Source organism: Apaloderma vittatum, unplaced genomic scaffold (genome assembly GCF_000703405.1).
Source record: "Apaloderma vittatum isolate BGI_N311 unplaced genomic scaffold, ASM70340v1 scaffold20814, whole genome shotgun sequence".
Classification (NCBI taxonomy): domain Eukaryota; kingdom Metazoa; phylum Chordata; class Aves; order Trogoniformes; family Trogonidae; genus Apaloderma; species Apaloderma vittatum.
The window spans coordinates 49,051-58,323 of NW_009712413.1; the positions used below are offsets into that span (position 1 = coordinate 49,051).

The 9,273-nt window shown below is 41.8% G+C and overlaps 1 protein-coding gene across 1 annotated transcript in view; it reads left to right on the plus strand.

Moving 5' to 3' along the window:
- Nucleotides 1-8,826, plus strand: part of LOC104272875 (POU domain, class 2, transcription factor 1-like) — a 48,656-nt gene extending 39,830 nt beyond the window's left edge. The window contains 7 exon segments of the mRNA XM_009867980.1: nt 1,233-1,378; nt 2,229-2,408; nt 5,411-5,516; nt 5,930-6,165; nt 6,167-6,297; nt 7,122-7,210; nt 8,381-8,826. Coding sequence (XP_009866282.1) covers nt 1,233-1,378; nt 2,229-2,408; nt 5,411-5,516; nt 5,930-6,165; nt 6,167-6,297; nt 7,122-7,210; nt 8,381-8,691 — 1,199 coding nt within the window. The 3' untranslated portion in view covers nt 8,692-8,826.
- The last annotated feature ends 447 nt before the right edge of the window (nt 8,827-9,273 follow it).

The following is a 9,273-nucleotide window of genomic DNA, read 5'->3' on the forward strand; positions in this document are numbered from 1 at the left end:
CTTTAAGTAATCTAGATCTGTGATAGGAAACATAAAGACCTTCACACTGAGTGCTGTAGTCCACAGGCCAGTGGTCCCCACGCCTTCCAGCAACAGTGGATGAGTCCAGTGCTGCAGGAAACATCATACTTTACTTTTCCTGCTAGCCTGGAGAAATACTTGAATCTGTGAAGTTAAGGACTCTAAAGAGTATCAGAGTCCTTCACAGCCTGGAAGTGGGAACCATTGTCTTTAGGTCTGATAAAGTTTCATGAAAATCTTTGGAAGAAAGGTTCTGGTTACTTTAAAGGCCACTTTTAGGTAATAGCAGGCAGGAAAAGCATACTAGTAATCCCTTCCATTAATGTTACATTAGAGTCCTGAAGAATTTCTTGTGGCAGCTTGTTCTATGGGATTTTCAGGGTGGAAAGGGGTTTCGACACATTGACTGGTGCCATTACTGGGAAAAAGAAGATCTAGAAAATAGTGAACTGAATGTACTTGCCCATTTGAGCCTGCCAGAATGATCTTAGGCATTGTGAACTTTCACGCCTGCTTATCACCCACAAACTCCAGTGCAGTGAGGAATTTCTGGCCATAATTAATAATTTTGTTTAATTTCTCTACTGGAACCTGCCTGTTGGTTATTTTGCACTTTCTACTACAAAGTGGGGTCAAGTGTCTTACCTCTGGAGCCAAAAAGACAGGATTAGGGGTTGGCAGCTGGACCCGTAGTGAAGCTGAAGAGGAGGAGCTGCTAGCTTTGTAGGCTGTTTGGTAGAACTGCACAGCGCTGAGTATTGGCCAAGATCTCCAGAGAGAAGAGGTTGAACCCTGTGAAGCTGGCTCTGAACTTCCTCTTCCTCTAGCGTATTGCAGAGTAAATAAAAGAAATTTGAGGCTGCTCAGATTTTTTCGTAGTTGCCTGTAGCTTACAGCTGTGGCCCATGGAAATCAGTTACTGCATTTTGTCTTTAAACTTCGACTTGCAGTAAGCAAGCGTGAGATGGAATGAGATAAGGGGGACAAGCTTTTGTATAGGTATTAGAAAAGGGATACTGTGGTAGCATAAAGAAGAGAGTGCCCTCTGGGATTACTTGTACCTTTTAAGTCTCACGTATATGCTGTAATTTACAAGTACAGCAATTAATGCTGTGGGTTTTAACATACCTTGCACAAGTGAAGAACATTTGCATTAGAATGTACTGTGTTCAGATAAAATCTCCTGATTTATAGTACTTTCTTTTTTTCAGAAAACCTCTCATCTGATTCAACTCTCTCCAGCCCAAGTGCCCTGAATTCTCCAGGGATGGGGATTGAAGGCGTGAACCGTAGGAGGAAGAAACGCACCAGCATAGAGACCAACATACGTGTGGCCTTAGAGAAGAGTTTTCTGGAGGTCAGTGATCCTGTTGCTCTGCTCAGCCTATAAAGAAAGGAAGAAATTTTGTTTAATAATCACATGTATCAGAGTGAACCTGTTACTGAGCTATTTAGGAAAGTGCTTGTACTAAACAAGGTGAATACAAAGGCTCTGCCAAGAAGCAAGCATCAATGTCTATTTTGCTTTAAAAAAAAGTGAACACAAAACCCCCTCAAAAAAACCTCACTGATTCTTGCAGTTTACTGACTTTGTGATTTCACATTACAAAATACTGACCCATAGCTGAGTATTCTGCACTTCAAAAAGAAGAAAAAAAGATTACCCTTTCTGAGGGTGGATAAGTGGGGTGACAGTCTAAATATACATAATGTGAGGTTTTTAGCTAGCCTTACGTTACTCATGTTAAGCACTTTGTGCAGCTGCATGGGTAGATACCTTCCATAAGTAGCCCATTCAATCTACCTGTCTTTCATTACAGGTCTACGTAACTTGGGGTTCATTTGGCTGTTGCTATCGTCAGTCTATCCTATTCCTTTTCAAGAGATGCTAAAAGAAAAATTTCTTTATCTAGGTCCAGAATTCCTTGAAGGATTAACTCCTTCAGATCAGATCCCTTCTCTCAAAAAGAAGCATGTGAGCTTAATCTTCATCACTTGTCTCTGGGGTACACAGCTTGCTAAGAAATGTTCTTATAAGTAGGAAGATGGAGGGCAGAAGTATCTGTTATGGTCTGTCTCCACTGTACCATTAACCAGATTCTGCATGTAAATGGCCCATCCAAATTTCTCCACAGTGAATAAGCAGCTATAATGTACAACTTCTGAGGTAATTTCACAGCTTTTCATGTCCCATCTCCTTTGCACAGAACCAAAAGCCTACCTCGGATGAGATCACCATGATAGCTGACCAGCTAAACATGGAGAAGGAGGTGATCCGCGTTTGGTTCTGTAACCGGCGCCAGAAGGAGAAAAGGATTAACCCACCCAGCAGTGGTGGAACCAGCAGCTCGCCCATCAAAGCAATTTTCCCTTGCCCAACCTCACTGGTAAGAATCAAGAAACTATGTCGGCAGAAGTCACTTGAAGAGACTGTTCTACTGTGCTCACTGTGGAAGTTGCACATGCTACACCTTTTTTGTACAGCAGACTCATTCTCACAAATTTGTATTTTACTGGCATTTTAAATACCCTACTTGCATATTATCTAAGAGAGAGAATGCTTACAAATCAGGCTAGTGCTAGTTGGGCCTTTGGTTTGGATGTTTTATTTAGTCATCTTGTGAGTAAATATTCTGACTAGCAAATTTGCATCTGGAGTTATTGCTTTGAACAAATTCCAGATAGCAGCTCCAGTTTATATCTGGATTTTCTCTTGCCCAAACTTTTTTTGTAAAATAATAGTAATAAAATTGCTTAACAGCTCTACCCCTCCCCTCTTGTTTTGGCTGCTCTTCTAACTAGATGAGCAGCAGTAAAACATAGCATTCAGAGTCTTAAGTCACACAAATCCAACGATACCATTGTTGTCACTTTTATTCAGGAATGATTTATATAAAAAGACATGGAACAAAGGAACAATTTAGCTAATAATCATGTAATTAATTTCCCACACTTGTATTTGCCTCAGGTAAACACAAACTTCATGAAAATAAGAGTAACAAAACACATGAATCAAGGTTCCTTCAGCTCCTTTGCTACCAATGTCCATGGAGGTCTGTTTTCATAAATAGAACAGTAGCTATTAGATTTCATACTAGCTATGCTAATAGGAATGTGGTGGAATTTCTGTAGCCTGTAGCTGTCCTTTTGTAGTATTTATTCCACCCTCATCACTGTAGTAGCTAATATCTTCCAGTACTCCATTAAACCATTAATTTTGGTGATGTGTCATTCTTTCCCCTCATCCTTGTCTCAGGATGTGTGCATGCAACCTTTTGTTCCAGGGGAAGGGGTGTGTTAAATGTTACTTAGTCTTTTTTTTTTTTTGCAATTGGAAAGCAAGGTTGCATGCCTTGCCACTAAAGCGGAACATAATGAGGTTTATGATAGTGTGTTTTAGTAACTATGCAAGTTTACTCAGACTGCAGCTTAAGCTTTCCTACATTAATTTCCTTTTTATTATAAACTGTCGTTGTATGTAAGAAATGGAGGTGTTAACCACAGCCTCCATTTTTTCGTTGATGTTTCACTAAGCATTTGCAGTTATTTTAAGTTTCTCTTAAGACTGTGCTGCCACTCAAATGGATCTTCCAACCCTGGTACCTCCAGCCTTCATAGAATCACAGAATGTTTGGGGTTGGAAGGGAGCTCTAGAGATCATCTAGTCAACCCCCCTGCCAGAGCAGGATCCCCTAGGGCAGCCACACAGGAACACGTCCAGGCAGGTTTTGAAAGTCTCTAGAGAAGGAGCCTCCACAACCTCTCTGGGCAGCCTGTGCCAGTGCTCTGTCACCCTCACGGTAAAGAAGTTTCTCCTCATGTTGAGGTGGAACTTCCTGTGTTCTAACTTACACCCATTATTCCTTGTTCTATTGCTGGGCACCACTGAGAAGAGATTGTCCCCTTCCTCTTGACACCCATTCCTCAGATATTTATATACATTAATAGAGTCCCCTCTCAGGCTTCTCTTTTCAAGACCCTTCATCATCCTCGTAGCCTTCATTGGCTTATGTGCATTGTTGATTCCTCATGTCAGCTCTGCAGTTTATGTGTCTGTAGGATGATGGGGCTTAATTTACTAGTTTGACTGCAAATTAGCCACGTGAGGAACAACGATGGATTTCCAGTATTGGCTAGATACCCAGTCTGACTGGTAGCCTGGCTGTACAAGTGCTAGGGCTCTGAAGCAGGGTTGGAACGGAGTGCTCCTTTTGATGGCAGCCTGCTTTTGTGCTGGCCAGAGTCAGTCTTTGCAACCACGACGTAGCTGTATTAATTCTAGGTCGTTCACTGTCCTGAAATTTGGATTGTGACCTTGGCCTAAACTGTTCTGTGGACAGATGACAGATACAGTGTCTCGGCTGCGTTAGTGGGAAGTGTACTATGTATCTAGCTCTCTTTTGTTTCATATGCTTTTTGAGATGGGCAGAAAGCTTTTAAATCTGTCGCAGTTCCCCCAGTCTTGTTTAAAATGCACGAAGCATTTGACTTCCTATAAAAGGATACGCAGCATGAGAGAGATTTCTCTGATAATAAACTTAAGGTAAGAGAGAGGATAGGAGGAAGGTTTTACCCTATAGCCTTGGCTGTGTTCTCTTGGGCAATTCTAAAGGATTCATTTCTCTCATTGATGTAGAACAGCCTTCAAATATTACTGTTGCATACCATTTCTTTTCCATAACAAATCCTTTCTCTCTTTGTATTTCCTCACAAGCTAGTTCCTCCAGCCTTATATCTTTTGTGTTTTTTATCTGTAATGTGTTCAGTTTATTGTAGCTTTCTTGTAATAAGCTTTCCGCAAGCAAAATGAGCTAATGTCATTTGAATGTTTTAAAATTCAGAGATCCTTCCTCTGGCACAAGGAAACTTACCAAAGTAGAGCTTATGGAGTGGTTGAGTAAAAATGAAATGTTTTTCTGTTTATCCATATAAACACATTACTCTAAATACGTTTGGTAATGCTGGGGTATTTCGATGATTTTATCAGAGAAAGAGATTTGGAGCTGAAAAGATATTTAAACAAGTAAAAAAACCATGCAGAAATAACGTATTTGATAACTCTGTGCAGAGTCACTCTATTAAAACGAGGTGCAGCCCTTGAGGGGAGACAGAGAGGGAGGGCTAACTTGCAGTCTTCAGACAGTGTGGATGTAATGGATATATTTTCCTTCAAATGCTGAATGATTAAGAATGAAAATATTGCTGGTAATTAGAGAAGGCACTGTCACTGGTCCACTGAATGATAAAGTAATGGAATTACAAAAAAGTTAGTTTATATGCAGTATTTTCCATGATAACTCCCTCAGCTGAGAATGGGAAGAAAGACGTCTAGTAGTAGCTAGCTTTGTGGCTTAACAGTTGAGCAGCTGTATTCTTTTTTGACCTCCAGGTGGCAACCACGCCAAGCCTTGTGACTAGCAGTGCAGCTACAACTCTGACTGTCAATCCTGTGCTCCCTCTGACCAGTCATGCTGTAACTAGTCTGTCAGTCACAGGTAAGGGCTGATTTCTCTTGCCACCACATGAACCTCTACCATTTTCCCCTTCTAAACTCTTCAGAAGGTCATTCAGTATTGGTCACTGGTATCCGAGGACATTCTTGTCATTGTTACTTGTTACTCCACTAGAAAACTTCAGGCCTTGTGACCATTTTCTGGGATTAGAATCACAGGTGATGCTGAAATGAAATATGCTGTATTCCATTGCTAGCTTCTAGAGCTCCTCGGCCTCTTGTTGTCACTTCATTGTAGTTTGAGCTTCTCATTTCAACTCTTGGTGCTTCTTGGTCCTACAGAAATGTGTATGTGTCTCCCTTTCAGTTGGATGTGCAGTTTGGTCCAGGTGGGTAGTGGTTTCTGTTCAGACATACCTGTGTTTTGTACTGATCTAACCAGAGTCAATCTTCCAGGCACAACAGAAACCACCTCCAACAACACGGCAACAGTGATTTCAACAGCACCTCCAGCTTCTTCGGCAGTGACATCACCCTCCCTGAGTCCTTCCCCTTCTGCCTCAGCCTCCGCTTCAGAGGCATCCAGTGCCAGTGAGACCAGCACAACACAGACAACCTCCACTCCCTTGTCCTCCCCTCTTGGGACCAGCCAGGTGATGGTAACGGCATCAGGGTTGCAAACAGCGGCAGCTGCCCCCTTACCGGGGGCCGCCTGCCGCATTACAAGGAGCTGCACAGTTGCCTGCCAATGCAAGTCTTGCTGCCATGGCTGCTGCAGCGGGACTAAACCCAGGCTTGATGGCATCCTCGCAGTTTGCAGCTGGGTAAGGATGAATTTTTCACACCCTTTTAGGTGAGATGACAAAAGAGGGAAGGAGTATTCTTGGGATAAATTGCTTTTACGTATCACTATTTTCTAGTAGCTCAGTGATTCTGGTGTCATTTATCTCAAATTCTCAAGGTTGACTTACAGATGGTAATTGGCCATTCCCATCGATGTACACAAATGCTATTTTCATTTTACAAATGGAAAAGCTGCGTTGCAGCAATATTGTTATTTGATAAGTCATCCATCCCACTGTGGAGCTTGACTTAAGAGCTGCAGCTTACCAGTGAATCACAGAATCTGTTCTACTAATTATAAAATGGAGAGCTAGGCTAGACCCATTTCACGCCTCTCTATTCATTTCTTCATCATGAGCAAGAAGCTGTAAAAGATGCATGATGATGTATTGTTGAAGTTTTAGTTTGAAAAATGTTGCTCTGAGAGATGACTCTGTTTCTTCAGTTCCTCTTCGTTTACTCCTATCTTATCTGAATATGGGAGATGATGATAGCTCTCTAAGGAGTGGGAGTTTCCCCAGAATACAAGAAAATTTGACTGCAGCAATCAATATAAGTCATGTATTTACTGTGCTGGTACTTCGGACATGTCAGTAACACAGCTGAAAGGCAATGCCTACTCAAGGCATTATGATGGAAAAACTAAAATAAACTAAAATTAGCCCTTAATCTCTGGTTTTCCCACCCTCTCTCTCTCTCTTTTTTTTTTTTTTGTTATGTATGGGGGTGTACTTCTGAACATTGAAACCCATTTCTTAAAAGTAACTTCCCTTTGTCTTTTCTTTGACGATCTTGCTTCCTGCAGAGGTGCCTTACTCAGTCTCAATCCAGGGACATTAGGTGGTGCTCTCAGCCCAGCCCTGATGAGCAACAGTACACTGGCAACTATTCAAGGTCAGTAGTGTTCCTTTTAATGCCTCTCTGTCATACAGTTTCAGTTTACGTGCTTTGTTTTTCTCTGTCAACAAAGAACATTAACTCCTCAACACTGGACATAAATGTTATAGGAGTGGGGGCTTTACAAAATTTAAATGCATAAACGTATTTTGTGTATCACAGACATAAGAGCAGATGCAGCCTCAGAAAGGGGATTAGAACTGTGTATGATCTTGTAGTGATTTACAGGAGGCATTTAAGATACTGAACGTGATCTGGAATGTATTTTGTTATCCTCCTCCCACTGGTATGTATCTCCAGCAGATTAGAGATTTGATTTTTATAGCTCTTCAAGTATAGGCTTGAGCAGAGTTGTGCTGTTTTAAGGTCTGTTAGGAGGGCATTTCCAAGCAAGACTTGATCCTAAATTCTTGTTCTTCTATGTATTTAAAGGAAGCCACAACAAACAACCTACCTCCTAAAGTTTAAATCGTTATTCAAACAAGTAAAGATTTTTTTTGAAAGTGCCACACAGCCAGAAATTCCCACTGACTTTAGCAAGAGTTATTCCTCAGTTATTAGTTTCTCATCTGTAAAATTAGGTAGTGCAAATGCCTAAAGAGCTAGCTAATTCAAATCCTCTAAACTAGCTTAACAAATCTGATTTCCAGGGTACAAGAAAAAGATGTTTCGTAAATTGTCACAGACAAATTTAGGAGATCATAATCTAAGGTAGACTGAACCCTGCCAACTGGTGAGAGTCAGTTGTAACAGTGGTTATATGTCAGCTTTTGAAATGTTACACTCAAGGTGACGTGACCTTCATGTTGTGATAGCTGCCGTTTCTTGTGAACACTCATCTCGACCCCGTCCAGTACAGGTTGCCTGAACATACAGGCTTTCTGTGGCAGGAAACGTGGACCAGTGTTGCGCTTAGAGGTCTGAGAAAGGCCTGATGGAATCAGTTTAGGAGCAGACAACAGAGGTGTTCTAGTATCTGCAAGGTCTAGTCCACTCTTCACAAGGAGTTGTTTTTTTACAAAGCAACCTGTGATGAGATGCCTGTCGTTAGCGGTGCCACGCCTGTCAGAGAAAGGAGAATGCGGAGACCAGTCACTTTTAGGCATGTTCTGCGTTACTGCTTACCGCTAATGTTCTCTCCTCCCTGCTCAATTTTCCCTTTTTTAGCTCTTGCATCTGGTGGCTCCCTTCCAATAACATCACTGGATGCAACTGGAAACTTGGTGTTTGCCAATGCTGGAGGTACTCCTAACATCGTAACTGCCCCTCTGTTCCTGAACCCTCAGAACCTTTCTCTGCTCACCAGCAACCCGGTTAGCTTGGTCTCTGCAGCTGCAGCCTCCGCAGGGGCCTCTGGACCAGTCGCCAGCCTTCATGCCACCTCCACCTCAGCTGAGTCCATCCAGAACTCTCTCCTCACTGTGGCCTCCGCGAGCGGGGCCACGTCCACCACCACTACTGCCTCCAAGGCACAGTGAGCCGGGCTGAGCTGTGCTGCTAGCAGCCTGTTTCACTGTGTGGTGGGATTGGCTGCCAGTGGGGTCTATAAACTGATAATGTGATGGGCATCCTCTCACCATGTTGCTGGGGACAAGGGAGAGAAGGAGAAATATACAAAACAACAGCAAAACAGGAAGGATTTAAAGCTGGGACAGACATTTGCCTAATTTTATAATAAACACTGTCTTTTCAGGATCGCTTCATGGATCGGAGAACTTTCTAACCAAAAATGTAAAAAAAAAAAAACACAAAAAACACAAAAAAACCAAAAAACACAAAAAAAGTGAAAGGACTACTTATCATTTCCAGCAGTCACAATGACAAGTTAAGGTGGGTTATCAGCGCAAACAGAGGAAGGGGATTTCTTCTTTCTTTTTGGTCGAAATATCTTTTTTTTTTAATTATCATTTTATAGGTCTGTTGTACAGGCCATTATGTCATACAAGGTGTTTATAATCGTATCAATCATGTTGGGGGTTCCTTTCTTAACTGGTACAATTTGGGCAGGCCTGTATTACTGGTGTATCTCTATTATTATTATTATGATTATTATTATTATT